The sequence below is a fragment of the Globicephala melas genome, chromosome 17 (genome assembly GCF_963455315.2).
Source record: "Globicephala melas chromosome 17, mGloMel1.2, whole genome shotgun sequence".
NCBI lineage: Eukaryota > Metazoa > Chordata > Mammalia > Artiodactyla > Delphinidae > Globicephala > Globicephala melas.
This window is the reverse complement of record NC_083330.1, coordinates 51939754-51967488: the sequence shown is the minus strand read 5'-3', so window position 1 is coordinate 51967488 and position 27735 is coordinate 51939754. Positions and strand designations below refer to the sequence as shown.

General features: G+C 38.2%; 1 protein-coding gene across 1 annotated transcript in view; it reads right to left on the bottom strand.

Moving 5' to 3' along the window:
- Positions 1-27735, bottom strand: part of PKHD1L1 (PKHD1 like 1) — a 153967-nt gene that overhangs the window by 49894 nt on the left and 76338 nt on the right. Inside the window, exons 39-53 of the mRNA XM_030863107.2 lie at positions 26609-26857; positions 25735-25884; positions 24138-24312; positions 23035-23191; positions 22138-22294; positions 20362-20441; positions 19760-19889; positions 18613-18742; positions 14583-14824; positions 13356-13492; positions 10284-11313; positions 8754-8945; positions 5487-5638; positions 4390-4549; positions 3660-3831 (exon numbers count right to left, since the gene is read on the bottom strand). Coding sequence (XP_030718967.2) covers positions 3660-3831; positions 4390-4549; positions 5487-5638; positions 8754-8945; positions 10284-11313; positions 13356-13492; positions 14583-14824; positions 18613-18742; positions 19760-19889; positions 20362-20441; positions 22138-22294; positions 23035-23191; positions 24138-24312; positions 25735-25884; positions 26609-26857 — 3313 coding nt within the window. The remainder of the gene's footprint in view (positions 1-3659; positions 3832-4389; positions 4550-5486; positions 5639-8753; positions 8946-10283; positions 11314-13355; positions 13493-14582; positions 14825-18612; positions 18743-19759; positions 19890-20361; positions 20442-22137; positions 22295-23034; positions 23192-24137; positions 24313-25734; positions 25885-26608; positions 26858-27735) is intronic.

The following is a 27735-nucleotide window of genomic DNA, read 5'->3' as shown; positions in this document are numbered from 1 at the left end:
AGGGTATATAGTTGCCTAGATTCTATGAAGGGAAGGCTGGAAGAATGGTCTGTGAATAGGCAAGGATGGGTCAATGAGGGCAAGCCGCTGGGCTGTGGGCAGGACGGCAGGTCTATAACCAGAAAGAAGGTTACGTTACATTGAAATAAATATGGAAAGCACAGTTGGAAGAGAGACGGTCTCCACTTTCCATCACTATGCCTGCTTGAAACTATCTCAGTGCAAATTGTTACAAAGAATGTTATTATAAAGTTGATTGCATTTTCCCATTTAAAAATGTTCACAGGGGTTGCTCTCCTGAACTAGTAAAAATGTTTCAAAATTCTATGATACTAATGCAGGAATTTTACAAATAACCAATACAGTTTGTTTCATTAAAAGTATATTTTTATCACACATTTGAATTACTGAGTTGTATTACTAAAAACTCTGTTGATCAAAAATCCTGTCATAAAAATTTTGTCTTCATGGATTTAAAAGAGAGGTTAGCAATTAAACGATCATTTAGGATTATTTAGATTCACAGTAATACATTTTTCATGACGCAATCTCAGTGAAGGTTTGTTTAAAGGTTGTAACTATCTAAATAAATAAATTGATCAGGATTGTGCAGATTCAATAGTTGAGTTCACCTAGCTTTTCTCAAGCCTTTCATTCTTATCCCCAGCAGCACTATACCACATGTTATACATTCTTCTACTAATTGCCCACTGTTACGATCAAAAAAGCCCAGTACTTCTTAAACTAAGCATTTGTGTGTTGTGTAGCTAGACCTGTATATTCTAGTCCTGAGGTACCAGTTTTGGATCAAGATTCTGTTTGTTTTCACTGATAGCTATTTGCAAAATACCAATTAATAATTCCAATTATAGCTATTTCCAGCGAGCAGAGCTCATATTGTGAGAGGAAAAACACCTATCCTATGACATATACATGTAGTGTATCAACACATACCTCTATCACATCCTGGTCTAGACCAATCTAAATCTATTAATGAGTCATAATAATTATTAAGTAAATATTGAATAATTTTATCTACCTTAGACTATCTAGGACTTTTTGGCCAATAACCTTTATGGCCCATATTTCTTCTGAAGTTCTCTAGACTCTTTTTATGAGCCTCCCTGCTTTCTCTACTGTCCCTCTGTTACACAGAGTAGTAAAAGTGGCCTTTTCAAAATGTAACGTCACTTATCAGCTGAAACATTTAAAGGCTTCTCATATTTCTTAACACTAACTGCCTGCATGGCCTGAATGGTCTGATGTCCACCTATTTCCAATGCTATGTCCAGGCCACTCTCTCCTGCTCACAAGGGTCCAGCCATGCAGATTTCCTCTCAGTTCTTGGATATGCCGCACTCGTCCCCACATCAGGGCCTCTGCCCAAGCTGTCCCCTTGGCCTCGAACCCAACCTTCACACAGCCAGCTCTTACTCACCCTTTGGGTCTCAGCTAGAATATCCCCTCCTTTGAGAGGCTCTTCCTAACCATCCACCCAAAGGAGGCCCCTGCCATGTTGTCTTCTGTCCCAGCCCCTTATCCATTCCCTTTACAACCTCTATCACAACTCAAACGCATGTGCTTTATTTTCTGTTTACTTTTTTGTTTGTTTGCTTGTGTTGGCATCTGTCTCTTCGGACAGAATGTGAGTGTTATGGGGGCAGGGACCACATCTATGTTGCTCACAACTGAATCTCAGAGCTCAGCACAGTGCCTGGCACATAGCAGGTGCTATTTTTTAATGGTTGAATGAACATATAAACAAATTCAATTATTATTCTTTTGTGCAATGTTATCGCAGAATCTGTATATTCTGAAATCGTAATTCACTTAATAAATAATATTGATTTGTACTTGATGCACAGGAGTGGGCTCTTACATGCCCCCTAACTGTTAACTTTTATCATCACCATCGTTATTTTTATGGTTATTATTTGCCCATAAGGGACACAAATATACATCAAATCAGGATCATGCCTTTAAGGGTCTTAAAGACTAGTACTGTTGTGTACTAGTACCATCATGTATGGTAATTACTATAATATAAAGTAGAAAGTTATGTTGCATATGAGAAATAAAGGTAAAGGACTTTATAAGTTTCAAAGACAGAAAAATTATTTTTAACTACAAGACTTAATATATATTTAGGAAATTGAATATTTGAAATAAAATTAAATAAGTTGTATTATGAGACTTGACCAAGACTGTTATTCTATTTAAAATATGATACAAATGAACTTATTTATGAAACAGAAGCAGGGCTTCCCTGGTGGCACAGTGGTTGAGAATCCGCCTGCCAATGCAGGTGACACGGGTTTGAGCCCTGGTCTGGGAGGATCCCACATGCCATGGAGCGGCTGGGCCCGTGTGCCACAGCTGCTGAGCCTGCGCTCTAGAGCCCACGAGCCACAGCTACTGATCCCGTGTGCCACAGCTGCTGAGGCCTGTGCACCTAAAGCCCGTGCTCCGCAACAAGAGAAGCCACAGCAATGAGAAGCCCGCACACCGCAGCGAAGAGTGGCCCCCCGCTTGCTGCAACTAGGGAAAGTCTATGTGCAGCAATGAAGACACAACGCAGCCAAAATTTTTAAAAAATTAAAAGAAAACAAAAAAACAGAAGCAGACTCACAGGCATAGAAAACAAACTTATGGTTACCAAAAGGGAAAGGGGGTGGGGAGGGATAAATGAAGAGTTTGGGATTGTCACATACAAGCTACCATATATAAAATAGAAAAACAAGTATGCACAAGGAACTACAGTCAATATCTTGTAATAATCTATAATGGAAAAGAATCTGAAAAATGTATATATATGTAACTGAATCACTTTACTGTACACCAGAAACTAACACAACACTGTAAATCACCTATCCTTCAATAAAAAATAGGGACTTCCCTGGTGGCACAGTGGTTAAGAATCCGCCTGCCAATGCAGTCAGCCCGGGTTCGATCCCTGGTCCGGGAAGATCCCACATGCTGCGAAGCAACTAAGCCCATGTGCCACAACTACTGAGCCTGCACTCTAGAGCCCGTGAGCCACAACTACTGAGCCCATGTGCCTAGAACCCGTGCTCCACAACAAGAGAAGCCACTGTAATGAGAAGCCCGCACACCACAAAGAAGAGTAGCCCCCGCTCGCCACAACTAGAGAAAGCCTGCCATGCAGCAACGAAGACCCAAAACAGCCAAAAATAAATAACATAAATAAATTTATTTAAAAAAATAAATAAAAATAAAAACACTCACATACACAGACACAAAAAGTTATTCTAGAGAAAGAGATGCCACCTGCTAAGAAAGCATTGGATCAATGAGGACATAGTTTCTGGTGCTGTTGGAAGTTTGTGATCTCAGGTAATTCACTTAACGTCTTCAGGCTTCAGCTCTCTCACCTATATAATAAGGGAGTTGGTCTAAAAATCCAGATCTAACGTTCTGCAAGTATGAGATTCCCAGTAACTTTCACACATAATTTTTGTGAGATTTTTTTCCATTTTGTCATCAGGGTGGTTGTAAGGCTCAAGTGAAGCAATGAGTGTGGAAGTGCTTTGGGATCTACTGTGCAGGAGGAGGGCACCAGTGTCTCAGCCAGGATGACATATGAAAAGGATGCTGTCAAGAACTATTGAAGTATATTAACGAACAAAAGGCCTGTATACTTATATGTGGCTGGTCGCTTCCTGGGAATTGGTTTTCTTGATGGAGGATGTACAGGAAAGCAATCTTGGAGAACACAGCAGTAAGCTTGGAAATTAATAACAACATCCTTCACATCAGGATCCAGGGTCCCAGAAATGGACTGGCTCTGATGAAGGTCATTTTTTCCTGACACTGAAAGTGAAGTAAAAGCAGTTTAAACTAACATGATGATCAAAGTACTTGAATGTAAACAAAATATGGCAATTTGAAAATATTCTTTGGAGAGTAACTTGGTATAATTCAAATGTATGGAATAGGTATGAAAAAATTCTGACAAAATGCACATGTCTGATTAAGAAGCAGAGTCAAAATACCTTGACAAAAACAAATATTTTAGAACTCGATTAAACTGTACTCTTAAATATTTTTATTTTCCAAAAATAATTAAATAATAAAAATGGAAACAAAATATATGACAGTTCATTGTACTCATTTCCTCTAATTTTGTGAAATAAATGTTGGGGCCAATTATGAGTGTTGGTGCTACCTCCAAACATAAAATGTAAGTTCTTAATTCAACTCAAGCCTCTTCCAGGGTGAATTTAGTCTCCATTCTTTAATTCAACAAACATTTATTGAATCCTGCTATATACAAGGCACTATATAACACATTTGCCCATTAAGCAATTTTTCTCCTCCTTTAGATGAAGCAATAGATAAAACAATCACTTTTGCCTATTGAATACATACCCAGGTAATATAGAGTACTAGTGTTTGCTTCAAGGTGCCAGTCTCCATTCTTGCTAGTATTCCAATTCAATGGATTTGAAGAGCCATTCCTCATATCAATGATATTAAACATATCAGCATTTTGAGTGAAGTTATGAGATATGATTACATAGTCTTGTTCCTATGAAAGTTTGCAAAAAAGTGACTTGTTTTATATGCTAATTTTGATGACATTAATTAATTAACCCCATATTAAAACTTAACTTTTGGTTTTAGTTTGGTTTTCATCTTGCATTTATATTTTGGTGATTAACGTTTTACCTGTCTATGGTAATAACGCTAACTCTATCACTAAGGCAATGAAAGTCTTTCTTTTTCTCTCTCTCTCTCTCTCTCTCTCTCTCTCTCTCTCTATATATATATATATATATATATACACATACACATACATATATATGTATACATTCAGAGAATATTTAATTTCTATAATGTTTCAAAACATTTGAAACAGTGCTAGGTATTGTTTTTTTTGCTGCCCATATATAGTACAAGTAGAAGAATATGAACAGGGATGAAAACACCCAATTCAGGTGACCCTTAGCAGTGAAGAGTGGAGATTGATTTCAGAGTAAGCCATACAGAGGACTTCCACTTCACCTAAAAATGTGTATTTCTTAAAAAAATCTGAAGTACATAGTCACAGAATGTTAGATTCAGATAGAGCTAGGTGGTGGGAATATAGGACTCGGCCTGTTATTTTCTGTATTTGCTATATTTCAGAATACAAATAATAAAGCCTTTAACTGGTGCCCAAAACATCATAAGCACTGAATAAATGTTAGTTATTATCATGGTAATAATAACAGGGCACAAGCTTAGTACTACAGGGATGTGGCAGAAAGATGGCTTACTTCTGATTCTGAAAGGAGGGGGTTTTTTTTTGGCTTGCTTCTGAGATTTAGGATGGGTAATAGAAAGTGTGCAGACTTTACCAGGTCAATATGTGAGGCAAGGGCATTCTGGGCCTCACGGTTGGTGTAAGGATGAGTGTGTGGGCTGCTTTAGAGTAATATGTAATCAAAATTATTAGAAGATGGATTATGCAACTCTTTGTTTACCTTAAATCCATAGAATGTTGACGTATAGGAAATGTTGGTTATGTGATCTACACTTTTAAAATACCAGTTAATGTGCTTTGCATTTGGAATCAGAGCCATCCATCCAGACATATGAGTCAGTCGTTTCTTCTGAAAGGGAACAATGCTTGTGCCTATAGAACATAAAACAAATCACAGTAATCTCTACATCTAGAAAATTCCTTCTCTTATGAACAAGCGCAAAGGTAAATATTACTCTAGTCTATGGAAGTCTCTAAAGAGGTCAGTATAGTATTTCATTACTTATGTTCTAAATGTCTTTGTTTACCTGAAGGCCCCACTGTTCAATATCACACTTAACTGAAACATAAAATGCTTTCTCACTTGGAGTTCTGAATTGAGATGGAGCCTTTATTCCTTAGGGAAAAATAAAACTGAACTATGATGACAATAATGACCACTAAGACAAAAGTGCTTAAATATATCAATGCAATTTTTAAAATACATCGATCTAAAATATAATTCCATTTCTATTCTTTTAAGAACTTAGTTCTTCAGAATCCTTGATCTGCAAAATATGCAAATATAAGTCCTGAACTTTATTAGATTCTCCTATATGGGTTATGTTAATCAAAATCAGCCTAGCAAGTATGAATACAAAGCTTTGATTCAGAGCCCTTAAGGAACTAGACTAAAGTAGACCTACCTCTAACACTGGCCATGAGACCCTAAATTTTGTGAATGATGAACTTGGAACCTGAACTACCTGTAATGGGAAAAAATTTAATTTGAGAGAATGCCTGACAACTTCAGTTGAAGATCTGAAAAGATCTCTCACAATATAAAGAAAAACATCTGTGATTAATGAATTAATTCTGTTCTTTCCTCTCCCTTCTCTCTTTCTTTTCATCTCTGATTGAATTTTATGTTAAATTTGCAACCTCTTCCCTTACAAAGTTAGGTGGAAGAAGCTAGGCGCAAGATTACAAAATAAACTGTCATTCTTTTCCTTTGGGGATAAGGCAAAACAAATTTCAATATAAAGGAGGAACAAATTCTTTTTTTTTCTTTTTTTGGGTTCGCAGGCCTCTCACTGTTGTGGCCTCTCCCATTGCGGAGCACAGGCTCCGGACACGCAGGCTCAGTGGCCATGGCTCACGTGCCCAGCCGCTCCGCGGCATGTGGGATCTTCCCTGACCGGGGCACGAACCCGTGTCCCCTGCATCGGCAGGCGGACTCTCAACCACTGCGCCACCAGGGAAGCCCAGGAACAAATTCTTTGGCTTATGAATTAGCATTAAGTTTTGAAAAGCCCATGATCAGAGGCACTAAAAACTCACAGTTTAAAAAGACCTGCAGAGTAAGAGAAGAACCATGATAATTTGGATTATTCAGCAAATATCCACTCCTCTCCCCTCCTTGAGGGCAGGATAGACTTCCCTGCTCTGTGGATACTGGGTGACTTCTTTGGTCCCTCGGCTATTGGCAGAATTGACACTGCAAAGACTTAAAAGTGCTTGCTGGGTGAAACATGCCCTCTTGAGGCTCTGTCACTGCAATGCAAAGAGGCTCCCCCAGGAGAATAGTGGGTAGCATACTAAGGTGACCTTTGGCATATGCAGGCAGAAAAGTTATATAGATCTTGGAGGACAGAAATCTAATTCAACTTACCCAAGTGGAAATCTGCTACCTCTTACCTATTTCCTAGATCCAAGCCAATTCACAGACTGGAAGCAGCTCCACTGAGTGGGAGAAATCTGTGGCCATGTATCAGGCTACTGCATACTAAGGAGAGGAAACTCTCCAGACCTTCCAAGAGTTGTTAGCTTCTGGCTCTGAACTGATACTAACCCTCAGACACCCTAATGCCACCATGGTCTACCAGCTGGAGTGGCAGCTTATGGAGGCCAGGCCCTAGAATGAGTCTTTGCTCAGTCTCATGCCTGGTCCACTGAGGCCACCGGCTCATCTTATGGTTATTCCTCCAGTTCCAAAATGTATAGTGGGAATAGGCATAGAACTTTGTTTGGAAGAAGGGCAGAAGTTGAAATTCTCACAAGAAATATCCTTCCAAGAGGACCTGATGACATGGAGTGGAATACCAAAGCCCCAGCATGTCCTGATGGATTTGACCCAGCTATAATTTTAGCAGTTACAGTATGGCTGGTATAATTATGCTACACGTTTTCAAAATTCACTTGGCCTATATTGAGATACATAATTTTAGTTTCAAATTGCAAGGTTCTACCTTGTAAATGAGATTAAATGTGGAAATTTGGGAACGCTGTCATCAAGAAGCTACATCATTTAGATTTATGCAGAAAATGTAGAAAACTGTATTTGAGAATCATCTGATAGCAAATGTTTGGTTCATCAATGCCTTTCCTATTTTCCAAAATCTGCAGTCTGTCAGAACAGTGATATGAGAGTGGATTAATTGTAGATAGATATTTTAACTAATAATTCATAGACAGATGATGGATGTGTGGATGAATGGATGGATGGAATGATATAAAGATCTGAGCCAATCAGGGCAGGCCAGGTCAGATGTGATGAGAATAGTTATACTTAGTAACTGGAAGAATTCCTAATGGAGGGAGGGAAAATCACACAGGAAGGACTGAGTGAACACTCTAGGAACCATGCTCCCCCACTCTGTTACGAAGATAAAAGAAAAGCAATTCTAAAACCTTGAGGGGGGAAAATGCAGATATTAACGCCACAGTGAAAAATCTGAGACGTGAGAATCAGGGTTACTACTATATCCCCATTTAACTTGCTTGTCTGGCTGGTGCATATGCCAGATGCATCATGAATAATGACAGTAAATTAATGCAATCTAGTCAGGCAATTATGTCAAGCCCATCTGGTGTTCCAGGTACATTAGCTTTTCTGAAACAAATCAGTAAATCAACAGTCTCTGTGCAGCTATTGACCTAGCAGATGCTCCCCCCATCCTATTTCAATCAGCAAAGATAATCAAAATAATTTGCTTTCAGTGGCAGAAAAAATGGTATATTTTTACTGTCTTGATCCTAAAGCTATGTCAACTTTCCTGCTGTCTGTCATAATATTGGCTGGAGGTTCCTTAATCAGCAGAATGTCATGCTGGTCCAGGCGTTTATTCAATACTCCTCACAAGCCCATTTTGGGATGTGATATTTGTTTCCTGCCTGGTTTCTGACTGATATAAATATTATGCTTTTCCCAGTGTTCTCAAGAAGATGATGATGAAAATTGAGGAAAACATATTTAAATGAGTGGTTTAAATGACTGTGTTCTACTTACCGAAGGAGTCTGAGAGAACCACATCCTTTTCAAGCAGAGACACCGGAGAAGGCTTGTTGAATGCCAGCCGGTGGAAGCTGACCGAGGCGTCACAGACAGACCCAGGGAATCCTATGCTCCACTCGGCTTCTTGACTGCAGTGAGAAGGGTCCAGCAATGAGCTGTGTGGAATGACGGTGTGTCCTTTGTGACCTAGGAAATGAACACAAACAGCTGACTTCCTATTTCATGTTAGAAAACTAAAAAGCTAAACTGTCTAAAACATACATTTACTATAACCCATAGTGCCACAAATACAATCTAAAAGTCTAGGTTCCTGGGGGTTTTTTTGGCATGGGGTAAGGGGACCTCTACAAAGGCTTTGCAGTGGACTCTTCTGTTTGGGAGCTTATCATGGACACAGCTGAAAAATGGGATCTGAAGCACCCATGAGAGCCAAGGAAGGGGATGGGATGTGGGATAAGTAACTTGGTCAAGGACTCACGGAAGGATGCAAATCCAGGCAGTTTGACCACAGAGCTTGTGCTCTCAACCAATGGACTGTCAACAAACTTAAGAATCTAAGCTGAATTAAGTAAGTGAATAAAGGTCACACAAAGCTCTGAATATTAGAACCATCTAAATGTTCTCCCTCTTAAAGCCACAGTTAGAACAGGAGACAAGTCAACAACTGTAGTTGAGAATTCAGTCTGTTTGAATATTGAGATGAACCTTCCATCTTTCAAAGGCTTTCAAATATCTGTAGCTTTACTTGTCAATTGTCTCTCTCTTATAAAGTATTATGCAGAATGATACACACACACACAGACACATTTCCTATCTGATTTTGCCAAGTCATTATCATTAAAATTTTATAAAAATGCTAAATTCTAGAAACCATGATTATTTACAAAAGGATTTGACTTACTCTGAACTTAAAATGGTAGAAAAGATTTAACCTACAAAGAATGTTGGATTTTGTACTAGAGTTCCCATATTCTTTGAATCAATTCCAAATTCAGAATTTAGATTGGAAAGAAAAAGGCTAACAGCAGGCCTGTGACTTATTACTTCCCTCTAAGGTACTTGAGCAGGATACATCCAGTCTGTTGCTTATGTAAATAAACCTGGAATTTATACATTTATTGGGCATGACTGGCTGGAGAATCTGGGTAGCCATGTAAAAGCAGTTTCCTCTGCGTAATTAACTGAGTACAAAATGGAGGTATTCTCAAATGAAATGGCTTCCTATTGTGATCAATATTCCATAAATATTGCTCAAAATCTGCTGTTAATTCAAAACCAAAGTGCAAATGCAGGAGAAAAGGGACATATTTGGAGGCTGCATCTGATCGTTTGAGACTTTGCTAGAAAAGGATATCTCATCTATGCCTAGTGTTGACCTATATCCTTAAGTCATTAGGAAAGTCTGGCACCAGTTAAGATCTGTGATTCATCTGAGTCTGCTTTGACAATTCAACTCTCTGTGTTAACACAAACAAAAAAATATATTTCCGAAGTCTTTTATCAGAAATTAAAACATCACATTACCTGTAAGTGAACCATCAACATCAATCAGTACCGCTTCATGTTCCCATCGAAAGCCAGCCTTGTTTGTTGTGTGAGAATATTGGATGTCAATGAATTTTGCACTCCAGCCTCCACATCTCTCATTACAAACGCCAGTGATGGACGTCACTCCCAAAGCTGCACAGCTGGGACGGTCAAAGTTCATGAAGTGTACGGAAGATACAGTCAACCCTTCACTAAATGGGAGAACCAGGCCTTTCATTGTGCAAAATGCAGACCCCATTCCCAGTTCATCAACATGACCAACTATTTTGGCATTTTTAATCACTGCTCCAATGGCTTCACCCCATCCTCCAACATAAGGAGCCAGGATCCTCTTCGTTTCAATTCCAGCCTCATAATTATTGACCATCACGAAGTTATGAAACTGAAGTGCACCTCCATTGACCCATTCAGCTCCTTTTTGACAATTCCAAGTAGTGAGTGAATTAAATATTGCAGGCTCTGGCACTGTAGAAGTACAAGATCCTGTCTGCATGGGGAAATATTCTTCAAATATCCACAATCCAAACCAACCTTGAGAATGAACAGTGTTATTAAAGAATTCTCCAAGAGGAACTCTTTTTTGGCAAATGTTTCGGTCATAAGATGGCCCATCAGGGTGGTTGTTCATTCGGTACCAAAAGCCAAAGTGAGTGCCACCAGCAGCTGCATTGTGTCGTATGGTGTTGTTTGGATTGGTTACCCAAAATGCAGCTGGAGTCACGTCGTCATTCAGAAGACTAGTACTTTGCTGTACAAATACTGCCAAGTTGTATTGCAGGATATTGCCATGTTCAATACCATCTTCTATAAAAAATGCTCCCCCCCTGATATCGTATATAATATTCCTCTCAACCAGAAGGTGATGTGTGTTATGGATAGTAACAGCTCTGTTATAGGTCTGGTGAATTGCACAGCCTCTTACATAAGATTTAAACTGTAAATCTCCAAGCAGGTGCCAATGTATTGGATATCGCCCCAACCGGAATGCCTGTCCAGCATGGAATATCTGTCAAGCCCAGAAATCACAGCTATTTAGTGATACACACAGACTCAGAGTTTGCCTGGCTCATACTTTCTTGTTTCAAAATAATATCCACTTTTACATTAATTATTATTAATGAATTTATATCTCCCATATTATTCCTGTTTATCATTTAAAAATGTTGTCTGACCCCCAACCCACCTTGTTTTATTCAATCTATAACAGCCCATACTTGTTATCAAATGAATGAATGAACAAAAACCATCTTCGACTCTTCTGCTTTTCACCTTGCTGTTATGAAACTTTCGTGTTCAGCAAAATACCTCGTAAAAGACTTCTTTTTCTCCTTCATTTTGATTCTTTTTTAATAATAAGAAACATTTCTTGAATGTTTACCATGTGCCAGATATTCTGCTAAATGTCTTATATGCATGGTCACAGTCTTTACCACAATCTTAGGAAGTAGCCACTTATCATAAGCTTCATTTTACAGATGAAGAAAGTGAAATTTAGAGTATCTTCTTCATGGTCACAAAGTTTCATTTAAACTCACTGGTCTAATTATAGAGTTGGTGCTCTTATTAACCACTCTGCTATATTTTCAATAGGTCTACGATCTAATAAGCTAATACAGAAGATGCCTCTGTGTGTGTGTGTGTGTGTGTGTGTGTGTGTGTGTGTGCATGTGCGTGTGTGTGTGTGTGGAATATGATCTCATAAGGTTTGGAAATAAATGGTAGGGCATTTATTTATTTTCATTCATCTAAAAATAAAAATTAACTATTAATAATATTTATTATACAGATCAACACTGGCAACCTCACTCCATATCCAGATGTTACATGTGTGTAACATAACCTAGGAGAAGGTTTATTTTTTACAGTATGCAGTCATTGACTCTGCCACCCTCACTGCAGGTGAGTGAGCGCTTCCAAATTTAATGGATTTATGGATTTTACTAACCTTCCTTCCCACCCTTCCTCCATTCCTTCCTTTTACTGAATACTTGATAGAAACTGTGCTAAACCCAGATTATATAGGCTGAATATGAATAAGATACAGAGGAGCTCCTGATCTCTTGGGCATAACTTGCATATTTATTCTTTTATTTATATATTTGTTCAGTTAATAGTCAATTGAGAATCTGCTATAGGCTAAGTACTGTTCCAGCTACAGAGGAATCAGCAGAAAACCAGAAGGACAAAAATATCTGAACTAACTGAGTTTATGTTCTAGAGGAAGAGATAAAAAACAAATTAAAAATATATCAGGAGTTATAAGTTAATAAAGAAAAACAGGTGTTTGGGCAGCTATTTCAAATAAAAGTGGTGAGGAACATCCTCTCTGAAGAGATAACATTTGAGAAGAGACCTGACTGAAATGAGTGTGAACCATTTAAGTACCTGGTGGACCTGGTGGAGGAGCATTCCAAGCAGGATGAAGAGCAAGTGCAAAGAACCTGAGACAGGAGTGTGCCTGACATGGGCAAGAGACACAGGGAGGTCTATGTGGCTGGCATGGCAGGCGCCAAGGGTAGATCACACAAGATAGAGGCCAGCAGGGGGTCAGATCACGTGGTTCCTTTGGAAAAGGCTTGGACTTCTTGTTTTAGGTGTAATAGGAAGCCACTGAAGAGCTCTGAACAGTGTGTAGCAAGATCTGATTCACATTTAAAAATTGGACTTTGGCTGTGGTGTGGAGACTTCATTGCAGAAAGGGTGAAAGCAGGAAGACCAGTTAGGAGAAAAGCACAGTAGACCAGGTGAGAGGTGATGGTGGCTTGGGTTAGGGACCAGGTGGAAAAGGTAGAAAAACAGTACATTCAGGATACAGTATTTTGTGGGCAGAGTGGATAGACCTTGTTAATGAATTTGATGTGGGGTGTGATAAAAACAGAGAAACAAAAATTTGGCATGATTATGTGAATGAATAATTGGAGGTATTAAAATCATCTGTTTATGTCTCCTCTACCAGATTATAAGTAGCATCTGGCAAAAAGCAGGTGCTCAATTCACATTCATTATATGGAAAACTTTGGACAAAGCGCTAACGATAATGTCTCTTACCTCTACGTATTCTATTCTTCCAGTTACCATGTTAGCACCAGGTATCGGAGCATGAAACATAATGCATCCACCAAACTGGTCACTTCCTATTTCTTCTCCAAACCTTCCTTGGAGACATGTCTGTGTAGCAAATTCACCTTTAAAAATATTTTTTAAGATATCATAAAGAAAAACCGTGTCAAAATCCTCTAATTATATAAAGACTGTTTCTCATACCTAATTATATCTTTTTATTCACATACAATTTTAACCTCACCCTGGAACATAATTATTTGCGTTCACATTATCTCCTCCTCTGCATAGTAAGGAAGGTAAGTGCCTTGTCTTGTTCACCTTTGCAACCCCTAAAGTACTCAGGTATTTTGTTTTATTATCGCTGAATTTATTTTCCCCAAGATTTGGGATTAACATAGCTAATACGATCTTACACTGGTACAAGATTAGAACATGCATTATCTCACTTAATTCTTACAACTATAGTAGGTTGGCAGAACAGGAAGTATTTTTATTTTAAACAGGATGAAACTAGGTTTCACAATGGACATTGTGAGACCACGCAGATGAAATGGAATCAGAACGCAGGTCTTTTGACATTGATCAGTAAGCTTTGTCTTATGCTTCCCATCAAAGAAAAGGCTGTATCTAAGCTGTATCAGCTATTATTCAAGTACTTATGGGATTGTAATGGTAGTAGTGATTACATAAAATACTTAAAAGAGACTTGTGAAATGCACTGTGCTTCTTAACTACACACATACATTTATATGGTTATACACAGTTTTATAAATACATATATATATTATAATATATATGAGAACTGTGGTAAGTTAATTATAGCCACGGAACCAGTTCCAACTATTGACACCTGAGAAGAAGGGACACATGTCACTTCAGGACCAAAGTAACAAACTGCTGGTGCTTAACTCTCCAGCCTTCTCACCTCCTGTCTCAGAGATCATGGAAACCCATGTTGAGATTAAGTCTCCATCAGCCTAGACCCTGGAAAATAACAATGAGCAGAGCCCCCCTGTTGACCCATATTGGACACGTGTAGCATCAATGAGAAATAAACCTTCATCATTTTTAATCACTAAGATTTGGGGATTATTTATTGCTAGAGCATAACCAAGTCCATTAGTTCTCAACAGGGGCTGATTTTGCACACAGGGAATATTTTTGCAGTGTCTATAAACATTTTAGGCGACACACTAAGGCTGCCAAGACTACCTGTGTCAAATCCATCAGGGCATGCTGGAATTTTGTCATTCCATTCCACGTTGTCAGATCCTCTTATTAAAATATTTCTTGTAAGAATTCCAATTTCTGCCCTTGCTTCAAACAGAGTTCCATCAGGGAGGGTGACAGTGATTCCTAAGTGTGTGTAATTCAGCGGATTAGTTAGTGTTATGTTCCTGCCACCAGCAGATACAGATGCAATGGTCCTTTTTTCATTCTCTTGTTGGCTGTGTCTGTAAAAATTTGAACCAAAAACTCTCAAAATTAATATAAATTAACATAACAGTGTTTTGCTGTATTTGTTTTATGCTATTCTGAACACTCATCTGTAAAACGGGAAAACTTTTTATGTCATACAATATTCTGAAGAGGAATTCCAAGACGGTATTTTACTCTTTAGTAACTGAATAAATTTTACAGATGCATTTCAATTAAATAAATATTTTCCAAGTGCTATACTTGTTCACAGAACTGGACTAATTCTATAAAGTATTCAAAAGTACTATTCATTTATAACTTTGAGGATCACACTCAGTGGTTGTCAATCAGGGATGCTTTCATCCCTCCAGGGGACATTTGGTAATGCCTGGACACATTTTCGGTTGTCGCAACTTGTTGGGGGTGCTATGTTGCTACTAGAAGGTAGTGGCCAAGGATGTACCCAAATGTCCTATGATACACAACAAAGAATTATCTGGTCCAAAATGTCAATAGTGCTGAGACTGAGAAACCCTTACAGAGGGAATCCATTGGAGGTTCCTGAGCAGGGAAAAGAAACGACTGAGGTGAGCTCAGGAGTTCTCATTTCTACCCATTCCTTCAACACATACCAAGTTCCAGCAAAAGGACTGGCCAAACCTATAATATACACATTCATGTACTGAGTCCTTCCAACAAAGACTTATTGAGTGTCCATTCTGTTTTCTAGGCACAGAGCAAAGTATTGGGGATACCAAGCAGAAAGTGCCCCTGACTTCAGAGAGACATGTGTTTCTATGGCTGATTGTGTATTATCTACTAAAGCGTGATTGGTGCTGTTGACAGAGGTGCCCTTAGAGGAGTTACCTCTGTATCTTCCTGACATTCCTTTTTGATTCCTCTCTCCCTTGGCAAATCTTTTTCCTCCTTTAACTACCAGTTTAAATAACAATGTCGCATGTGAAACACGTTGAAAGGCACCTCTCTCACCTTTCTCAACTCTTCTTCTGGACTCCCAGTAAGCTCTGCGTGAGGCCCCATCAGCACTCACGGTCACCACACTGCAGTCCCACCACCCATTTACTTCTCTGTCCTTCCCATACCTGTCTGCTCCTCTAGGTAAGACACCCGTTAAATCATTCTGTATGCTGAGCACTTGGTCCAGTACGTGTCACAATTCAATCACAGTTTTTCCCTGACTGAATAAATCAATGCAGAATGAATTCCTGAAGTAAGAAGGTAGAGGAATGGAGCCCAAATAGGAAGATGATGGAATATTCCAGGGTGAGGGGCTGAGAGTCTAAATTAAACTGAGTGCATGGAAAGCTGGTGGAAGAGGTATTTCAAGGGAAGGACCAAGAGAACCTGGTGATATGCAGGAAGCGAAGAATGATGATAGTCAGAAGGTCACTAGGAAAGTTTTTATGAGGATCAAAATTAGACTGTAGGATTTAAAGGGAAAACATGGATAGTGAGAATGAAATGGAAGAAATGGGCATAATATTTAAGCAGTTCAATAATTTACAGAGAGAAAGAGAGAGAGAAGCTACAAGAGACAGGAGACCAAAGTTATTATTATTTTTTTTTCCAAGATGGTGGGTGGATGGGGAAACCCATAATTCCAAAAGACCCAGGGAAGGAATTGTAGGGAGAGAGGGCAGGGGGAGGTGAAGATTAAGGATGCTTGAGAGAGGGTGTATCAATAGTACAAGATCCCTCAGGTGATTTGGACTGGCCTCTCCTGAATTCTCTTGAATTCAGATAACAGAGATTTCTTTAGAAAAGAAGGTTCCAGGGAGTTCTCTCATGGTGCAGTGGTTTAGAATCTGCCTGCCAATGCAGGGGACATAGGTTCGATCCCTGGTCCGGGAAGATCCCACATGGTGTGGAGCAACTAAGCCCGTGCACCTCAACTACTGAGCCTGAGCTCTAGAGCCCGTGAGCGACAACTACTGAGCCCACGTGCCACAACTACTGAAGCCCGCGTGCCTAGAGCCCCTGCTCCACAACAAGAGAAGCCACCACAATGAGAAACCCGTGCACCACAATGAAGAGTAGCCCCCCTCGCTGCAACTAGAGAAAGCCCACACGCAGCAACGAAGACCCAATGCAGCCAAAAAAACAAAAACAAAACAGAAAAAACAAAAGAAGGTTCTAAAAAAGTATTTTTATATGTTATATGCACCTAAATGCACCTTTTCTTCCTTTGTAATAATATCTAACACTTATCTAGCACTAACTTTGAGTCAAGTTCTGCTCTGTTTTACACATATTAACTCACTTAGTCCTTACAGTAATTCTGAGATACATACTAACAGCATTCCAATTTTAGAGAAGCACAGAGAGGTGAAATAACATGACCTCAGGCCTAGTAAGTGGTATTGCCGGGGGTTGGACCCAGGCAGACTGACTTTAGAAGTAGTACTCTTTTCGGTTTTTTTTTTGTTTTTTTTTTGCAGTACGCGGGCCTCTCACTGTTGTGGCCTCTCCCGTTGCGGAGCACAGGCTCCGGACGCGCAGGCTCAGCGGCCATGGCTCACGGGTCCAGCCGCTCTGTGGCATGTGGGATCTTCCCGGACCGGGGCACGAACCCGTGTCCCCTGCATCAGCAGGCAGACTCTCAACCACTGCGCCACCAGGGAAGTCCCTAGAAGTAGTATTCTTAACCACCTACATTACAAACTCTGAAATGGGACTTATGAATTAAATAGTGAACAATGAGTTAGATTTGATGGGAAACTCCTCAATTCTTGTTTCTTAAAATGAAATATCCCTAAACTAAGTTCTAAACTTACTCTTTTATTTCATCCAGAAAAGCTATAAATGAGGACTTTCTATTCTATTTGTAAGCCCTGTCATTATGCTGCTTTTTAATTTTGCCATTATGCAATTCCGAGGGCAGAGAAAAAAAGGGCACTTATAAAGCTAAGTATATATTTAACACTTCCTAATGTCTGCAAGTCTATTTTTAACTTGGAAAATGACAAACCCAAAATGCCACCTTGAATTCTAATTCTATACTGAGTCACGATCTTAACATAATTTAGCTGTTTCTTGTCATAAATTACTATTTGTTCCCTGATGAGCATCGACTATATCCAATTTTGCTATTGCTTATAATTTGAACAATAAAGCAAAAATAAGGCTCCTCTTGCTTCCTCTCCCCACCAGTATTCTTGGTGTAGCTGTGTTAGTTTTGTTCGTTTTATTTCTTATTTGCTAAAATATATAATTAAACAAATTAAGGGTTATAAGCAGCCTCGACTGTAGAATGTCAGACAGGTAAAAGGTCACGTTAATCATCACTCATACTATAATTTCCTTCCTCCCTTTTATTCAATCATTACTAACAATTTTGCTCCATGGGAGCCACTGCCAAGACTGTAAGATGAGAAAGAGTTCACTAGCTTCCTTCAAACGTGTCATTTGGTGGCGCCAAACAAAGAAGCTCATTTACATGTTTGCATGCGTTGATGTATTTAGCTAAAGCTCTCACTCAGAGGTTTTCAACTGACTTAATAGCAGAATGCTTTTGTCAAACGAAATCTTACATGGGAACTTAACCGTGAAAATGACTAAAATCTTTTATTAGTATATATTCATACTTTTTCTCATGGTAAATTCAGTCAGTGGAAACTCAACACACTGGGGGTCAACCCAATGTTAATATTTGTCAAATACATATTCGGCTGTTCACGCTTCTTCATTCTAGGTTTCAAATTTAAATTAAATAGTTGTGGACCTTCTGAATCATCCCTTGTTTACATAGTTTAAAAAAGTCTCTATTCTAAATCGAAATTAGCGGGTCCAGAAGACATCATACCTGTGTCCTGTGCTTGCAATTACAATCTCATCTCCTGGTTTCCACGTTACTGCTTCGTGTAAAATCAAAGTCCTTTCCCCTGCCTTTGCAGTATGAGCCAAATGAGTCCAAATCACAGGAACAGGCAGACCTGGAGCCAACATACAAACCGAGAATTTCCTCAGATGTGTTTTCTTGGCTATTGAGAGTTTCATGCATTTTAATCTTTGCCTGGATTGAATCAATTTTGAGAAAGTTCATTTTACCTTAGCATCTTATACCTTTCTCAAAAAAGAAACATTTAGAGTGCTTGCTTTATAAAAGTAATAATCAGGTTTGTAATAACATGTATAGGTCTATACGTTTTTAAAAAATCCTTCTGCAATGACATATCCCATTTATGATAATCTTTAAATGAACTCAATATAAATTGTGTGATACTACTGTTAAAATGGGCAGAGGCCTATTATCTTTGTCATTGTTGATAGGAATTGCTTAAATTGATAATCTGGAGACAAATGAAATGTATAAATTTCTGAAAATTCTATTAGTGTATAGATTTAGCATAATGTAGGACATTTATGATCATAGTGGGGTATCATCCTTATATACTCTAAACTTATAAAAGAGGTAGATTATTGCAATATAGAAGACTTCATATAAAAAGGATTCACACCATGCTTCCTTTAAATAATGCTACACTGATACCTCAAACATGATCATTATCATTTTTATTTGCTGATAATTTTCCACAGTACATATAGTTATAGAACAGTGCAAATATAAATTTATAGTTATATTTTAGAAAGAGCCCATTTTAAAATACAAATATAAGAAGTTATAATTTCTGCTTCTAGACTTAATGCCTTTTTGTTTAGATAGATGAATAAAGAAAACAATCAGTATGAACTGTTTCAAGTGCTAAATTAGGCAAAGGATGTGAAGGAAGGGCGTCCTAGGAGTGACCTTGGTTGTGAGTCTTGGTGGTCTGTAGGGGTTGACCTAACCTGGATAAAGGAGGGAAGAGACAAAGAGGGGTAAAGAGGGAACACGTAAAGACAGGAGAAGTTTGGCAAGGTTTCATTTAAAGAGAGTTATCAGGAGGATTATCTCTGGCTTCCTGGCTAGTCTCTCCTGGACCAGTTCCTTGAATCCTTTCGGCCCGTACCATGCAGATCCAGCATTCCCTCCCGCACAGCCAGCGTCTTGGCTCCATATACCGGGAGCTCAGGAGATCGCAGGTGCCCATGCAAGGTAATGACCGCCTTGTGTTGAAATGGGGAGGCTTCCGTCCCAATCTGCAAGGGATTTCACAAGCATCATTCAGAAAGTAAAACTCATTATCCACAACTCTAATCATTCAAAAGGAAATTCTTTTCTTTTCTCCCCTCTCTTTTGAGAATCAACTGTTCCATTCTCAGTATCTTTCCTCCAAAAGATAAACCTTACATTTTCCAGTCAGCTAAATATACGATGCCAGACCTTTGGAAAGTATACTGATTGACTTTAGCCACATCTCAGAGCTAATTTTTTTTTCTGCTCTATTTACAATTCTGCTCTATGAAAATATGCTTTATCTTCCCATTAAAAGCACAAAAGTATTCTAGGGAACTTTTAAAATCCAGAAAAAAGATTTTATGCTAAGAACAGAGACCTACACAAAGATAAACTAGTGAGAGTTTAGCGTAATTAACTGTCCATTTTACACATAATATTTTAAAAAGAAATGGAGAGGTTAGCAATGAATACAGATCAAGTTCTCTCGTATACCTGAAGAACGCCTCCATCTGTAATTAGAATATTTTCTGCCTGAAGTTCAATGTCAGCTTCATCAAATATTAGAGTTCCACCTAAAAACCATGCAATTTTGAAATATATCACAAGGAATAGTCTTATTAAAAGCTATTTCTTAAATTATACACTAAAATTTAACTTCTTATTCCTATCTGCTGTCACTATGCATGTCACTTTACTTCAGCTCTTTGGCAACATGAAGTATAAAAACTTCAGACAAGGGCTTCCCTGGTGGCGCAGTGGTTGAGAGTCCGCCTGCCGATGCAGGGGACACGGGTTCGTGCCCCGGTCCTGGAGGATCCCACATGCCGTGGAGCAGCTGGGCCCGTGAGCCATGGCCGCTGAGCCTGCGCGTCCGGAGCCTGTGCTCCACAACGGGAGAGGCCACAGCAGTGAGAGGCCCGCATACCGCAAAAAAAAAAAACAACTTCAGACAAGACCCAAGGAGCTGCTAGGAAATCAAACCCCAGGGCAGATTATTCCCCCTTGATCATTTGTTATTTTAAATGTTATTAAATAATGCAGCTACATGAATTCTAGTTCTACAAACACAGGACCTCAAAATATAAATTAAGAACCAAAAATTAAAATAAAAGAAAAACACTTTTCATAAACTATTGTAATGCCAACATTAGGTCTGAACTTTTATCCACTAATTTGCACTAGCAACAGCTATAGCCTGATTAGCATTATTAAAGAATGTGCTGAGATACATTTTTTAAGAGACTGATGTAAATTTGTGGACAGTGAAACTTTACCTGTCCAAAGGTTCAGTAGTTAATAACTTCAAATAACTGAAACACTGCTGTCGTCCCAGAAGTTAAAACAAAAACAAAGCGCAAAGGCCTATGAACAGCTAAAACCATTATGGCAAAGTTTATATACTAAAGCCTCAAGTGTTTTACTCTCGCCAATTATTGTTTCTTTTACACACAATTGTCACAGTTCTGGTTATTTAGCTTGCTGTATTAAAAATAGGATATTAAGAAGCAGAGAGAACTTCGTGTAACAGTTGAAAGCAGGTTCACAGGCAAAGGTTAAATCACAACCTGGCATCCAAGAGGAGTCAGGGGGGTCATTAGTATAGAATTTAACAAACCTCTATGATTTTTATAACCCCTAGGACCCACTATACTAGTGTTTTTCTAAATGGGAAATACCTTGTTACTGTTGTAATCCACTCCATGTTCATTGGCATATACATACACACACACACACACACACACACGGTTATTGAAACAAAAGTTTCATGAAACACTTGACTTTAAAAGACGCTTACCCATATAAAAGATGCAGTACACTCAGATATTTTCTTTTTTTTTTTTTTTTGCGGTACACGGGTCTCTCACTGCTGCGGCCTCTCCCGTTGTGGAGAAACAGGCTCTGGACGCGCAGGCTCAGCGGCCATGGCCCACGGGGCCAGCCGCTCCGCAGCATGTGGGATCTTCCCGGACTGGGGCACGAACCCGTGTCCCCTGCATCGGCAGGCAGACTCTCAACCACTGCGCCACCAGGGAAGCCCCCACTCAGATATTTTCTATTCTATTTCATTAAAAGATTCTGGTTGCAACGCAATAAAAAAAATCATAACCACAAATGGATTATAATACTCAATTTAAAGAACTCAGTACTAAACTCTGTATTCAAAACCTGATACAACTATGGATGTTCATAATCATGAATTTTGATTAAATTAACTTCACAGAACCATTTCACAGGCAGAGTCTAATAAACAGATTTTCAGAAATTTACCCTGAATAAGCAACATTTTCAGGATAGGAGTATTCTGATCCAGCAAAATTGTCTGTCCTTTTGTAATAACAACTAGTGAGCCTTCCTCTGGGGGCGATGCTCCTCCCCACGAGAAGTTGGAGGACCAAGCATCAACATATAGAAAGTCAGCATTATCCTGTAATAGAAATGAGAGACTTTTAAATTTAGAGGTTTTATCACAATTCTTCATTTAATTCCTCAAAATGAAGAAATCTAAAACAATGAACATTTTCATTAAGTATAACCTACTTTAAATATGTTAGAGCTGCCTGTTGATTAATTTCACAATAATAAAAAACTAAAAAAGCTATTACCAATTACCCTGCAATCCAGAATAATTAGAAATCTGAAATAATAAAATTTTAGTAGCAAGCAAAAAAAAATAACCTACCTTAAATTTATTATAGTCACATCTTAGTTATTTTTTGGAGACATTAACAAAGTAAAAGGTCCATTAATGGGACTTCTCTGGTGGCGCAGTGGTTAAGGATCCGCCTGCCAATGCAGGGGACACGGGTTCAATCTCTGAACCAGGAAGATCCCACATGGCGTGGAGCAACTAAGCCCGTGCACCACAACTACTGAGCCTGAGCTCTAAAGCCCACGAGCCACAACTACTGAGCCCACGTGCCACAACTACTGAAGCCCACGTGCCTAGAGCCTGTGCTCCACAACAAGAGAAGTCACCACAATAAGAAGCCCGCGTGCCACAACGAAGAGTAGCCCCCGCCTGCCACAACTAGAGAAAGCCCATGCGCAGCAACAAAGACCCAACACAGCCAAAAAAAACCCCAGCAACTCCATTACCAATTACTTCACCTCCCATAAGGCTAGTTTTTCTATTGCTGAGACTACTCTATCCAACAGCACTGTTACCAGTTTGGCCATGCCGATGCTTCTGATGTTGACATGCACTGGAGCCCACCCTGAAGGAGTGTGGGCGTTTGTCATGCAGATGATATATGTCTTGTTGGAATACTCAATATCACATTTGGCTTCAGCTATGGTAACAAGAACATCCTGTATATTTTCACTGTAAAGTAAAAAAAGGAAAACAAAACATTGGTGTTTTTCTCAAATGTCTAGGTCCCATTGTCAAACCCTATTATTCATATGCATTATTGTAAAACTAATGATCTTACCTATGAGCTATCAAAGTGCAGACTGACACTTTTTTTCAGTAGCAAAACTTCAAAATATTCGTTGAGAAAAAAGTAAACAAAGCGATTAAGAGGTCAGGAAATAAAACTGTACAAACTAGCAAGTACTGCAGTGCTGGAGAAAAACTGCTTGGGTTCAAATTATTGAGAAAGTCTACATTGGTCTCCAAACAGTCACCTATGTAAGACACTTTCAGTGATTATCTTGCCTATGTGACATTTTTTGTCACATTCACAGACTTTGGAATTTAATCTCCATGTAAAAATGCAAGTCCAAGGTAGTTACAGGTACTTGAGGAATTAACATTGCCCGCTATGATTTAAATGATCTGAAGTCAAACTTAATGTACTTGAAGGATGATGATAGGGCAGTACATAAAATCTGAGCCAAAATAATGAATATGTTTATGAAGAAGGAACCTAAACAGTTACAGTGAAATGGATGAAGAGATGTTTCTTTGAGCCAATGAAGCAGATGATGGTTGGAGATGAGATTCTGGGGAAAGCATTAACAGTAAGGTGACTTATACTTGTGATGTTACTTACTAAGATCTGGGGAAAGTTATTTAGCCTCTCTAATTTTAGTCTTCTAGCCATAAAATGGTATTAAACAATACCTAAGAAGGTAAGGCAGGAAGTTTCTATGGGGTAGGAAGGTTCCTGACACAGAGTATGTGGTCAGTAAATGTAGTGTGGCTTTTGAGCAGGTGGGTAGACTTTACATGACTATATTCAAACACTGTCCTGGCGCACGAGAAAGCAGGCATAACGGCTGGAGCCAGAAAGATTCACCGATGTATATGCACGTGAAGACAGTACCTGAAGCCTGATCCCAGGACTGTAAGTCTGGTGCCCCCTGCTGTACTGCCTCTCCTGGGAGCTATTTCAGTGATGAGTGGAGTCATTGACATGGTGTATATAAAAGGAGCCGGGGACTGAGATGAATTCTTCCCATTGACCACACTCACTTCACAGGCTTGCTTGGGTCCCCTGCCTATGATAAGAGGAGTCAAACTGAGTTCGATTCTGCCATTAGGCCCTTACTCACGTCCAAAACCCCCAAATATTTTAAATAACATCTTCCTTTTCCCAAAGTCACTTTCACAGGCTCTATGTGAAGTAATAAAGATCTCTAGCAATAGTCAAACACATCACAAAATTCACGCACATTATCAACAGGGGAAAAACCCTTAGATCCTCCCTCAGAGCCTCTTATTGTAGACAATTCTACAAACCTGCCTGTTTGGTTTTCCAGTGCTAGAGGATTCAACACTGCAAATTAGAGAGGACGGAAGGAAGAACGGCTAATAGCAAGCACGCTGACAGCTGAAAGCGAGGTAACAGACAGAAAAGCTACAAAAACTCAATACAAAAACGCTGAAAAAAGAAGCGGAGCTACTGTTAAGGTAAACAAACCTTGACAAATCTTTATAGCATTACTGCATTAAAAAAAAATCAGAATACAAACTCTGATGTTGAAATGATAAGTAAGCCCAGTCACAAAAGTGTTACATTTTCTTCAGTATTCTTTAAGAAGTCAGAAGAAGCAAAAATGTTTAGAAAAGCTTCATCACATTTTGTTAATGTTTTAAAAAATGTTTGTCCATAAACCATATCCTTTATTCATCTATATTATTCTCTTTAGTTCTTCTTAAATTTTGTTAGATAATGAAAATCTGCTGTGTACTTAAAATACCAGATACTTAAACTTCACAGTAACCCACTGAACTAGGGTTAATATTGTCTCCATTCAATAGACGGACAAACTGAAACAGAGAGGAGTTAAGTTACTTAGCTGAGGTGACAGTTAGTGGCAAAACAAATTCAGGGGCTCCTTAGAGCCCAGGCTTTTAACCACTAAGTAAAAATAAATAAGAGTAATAATAATAGCAAATCACATATCATGTTTCAGATACCATTCTATCCACTTCACATATATTAACTTATCAAACCTCACAATAAGTAGGCTAATGTGATCATTTTCATTTTACAGAAGAGGAAACAAAGACACAGAGAGCTTGAATAACTTGCCCAAAGACACAGCTTGCGTTTGAATCTTGGCAACGAATTACCAGAGTTCACCCTCATAACCATTATGCTATCCCCCCTTTAAGGGAAAGTTAATACTCCAATAGGAACTAAAAACATGTTCTCCGTTTGGCATGCTCTTTATGTGATAAACTGAAAAACTGCAGTTTACTAAAAACAATTCAGTTTAACCCAAATGTCATGAATCTTGGAAAATATTATAAGCCTAGAAAACAAAATTCTGAAGCAATTGCTTAAAATCAGGAAATTCATAAAGGTGATTCAATTGCCCCAAATGAACACAAAAAATTGAAAAAAGAAATTCAGACTGATCTCTATAAAATTCAACAGTTCTCAAAGACTTCCATTCTTTCTTCTGACTACTTACCATTACCAGGTGGAACTTCACATAATAATGTTGTGCGATTAGATTTCAGTGTGTCGACTGCACATTTGGAGCTACAAACTAATACAACTGAATTCTGTGGATTAAACCCAGTGCCTGTCACAGTCATGGTTTGACCACCACCGAAGCTCCCTAGTGAAGACATATAAAAGGGAAAGACAAAGTTAATGAAAAGAAAACCTCCTCTGTACATATATTTAACTTTATTTTAACACCTGAAATGGAAGCAAGTTTCATTAAATGAAAAGGTTCGCAGAACTAAAATTATTTATATTATATTATATTATATTATATTATATTATATTAGTGCAACAGAATCTCTTTTGATTGTAGTTTTTTAAAACCTTCACTGAGTAAATGTCACATCTGGTCATTTATTTGAACTACTTCTAGGAACTAAAATTTTATTTAAAAGAAATGTCACAAAGAATTTGAATAGTCAAAACACAAATGTAAAGCTACCATTTTAGTTAAAAGCACATTGGTTATGCTTAAGGTTTTTAACCACTAAAATAATTTTCAAACAGAAAAAAAATACTTATTTAGATAGACATAATTACAGGCCAGTGATATCTAAACATGATTTAAAAACAATTTCCAAATAAAACCTGGACATTTTCAATAATATTAAATTTTAAATAAATTATACAGCACAAGAGAAATATAGGCATTAAACAAATATTTTGAAATGATTGATACCCTTGCATGCTTGTTAATTTGATGCATAAACAAAAATATGTTAGTGTGTTATAGGAACTACACATTTTAGCAGGGTTTGAAGAATATGTTTCTTTCTAAATAAGTGTTTACTGAAACAATATAAAATATTTCTAGGTTCTGGTACATTCATGCCTACCTTGGCTTGGATGGATATTGTGAATAGTAAGTGGGTACTCAAAGACGACTGTGGACACAGCAGAGCCTTTTGTCTTATGATGCATCGTAACAGGAAAAGTGCCACCAGCATGATCTCCAGCAATGCATTGCAATACAGTATCATTGACCATGGTCACATTACACTGAATGTTATCTATCATCACTGAAATTTCCAAGATATCAATACCAAAATTTGACCCATTGATCTGAATTTCAGTCCCTGGAGGACCTTAAAAACAAAAAGCAAACCATATAAATATAAATATATACCTAAATTCCAATACTTGCACATGCATTTGAAGATATACCCATGTACTTACATAAACAAAATAATATCCAGTATTTTAAAACTAATATAAATACCAACAGTACATGTCATGTCATATACATTTTGGCTATAATTTCATTGCACCCTATGGTATCTTGATTATAAGATATTTATCTCAATGTTCATTATTTTCTAGCACATCTGTCCATTCTACAGAAGAAAGTTGTAAGTTACTAATAATTCAGGCTAATGGAAAAGAGAGAAGATCTAGAATGTCTGGAGAATGAATGAATGCCTGAGCAGTGGGTGGTGGGTTAGAGCATATTTAGGGATGAGGTTTACTTTTTAAAACTTTTGGTACTTTCCTGATATTTGCAACTCTTCTGATGAATGGACTATTTTTCTTAATTCAAATATTTTCAATATATATGACTTGATAAACAAATTATGATATATAAACAATTAGGTGTAAGATAGTAAATACAGAAACAAGGAATTAATTTAAAGACTTAAAGATGAATGTTGATGTTAATGCCTTGAATAAATGTACATAGAATAAAGTATCTCAATCCTTCTGTTCTCTTCCTTCCTTCTTTTGACAAAACGCATTGAGGGCATTACACACATGGAATTTTTCACAGGGCATCCAAACACAGACCTACGTACCTAAATAATAAGTGAATAGTTATTAATCAACATAACTTGTTACAAATGCAGAGTCACCACGTATTAGTTTGCTTTTAATTCAAGTAGTAACAGTGAAAATAACTAAATAATTGACCATAGTAAGTGTCACTGAAATGTAAGTTGCCATTTTAAAGACCATAGATATTGAGATC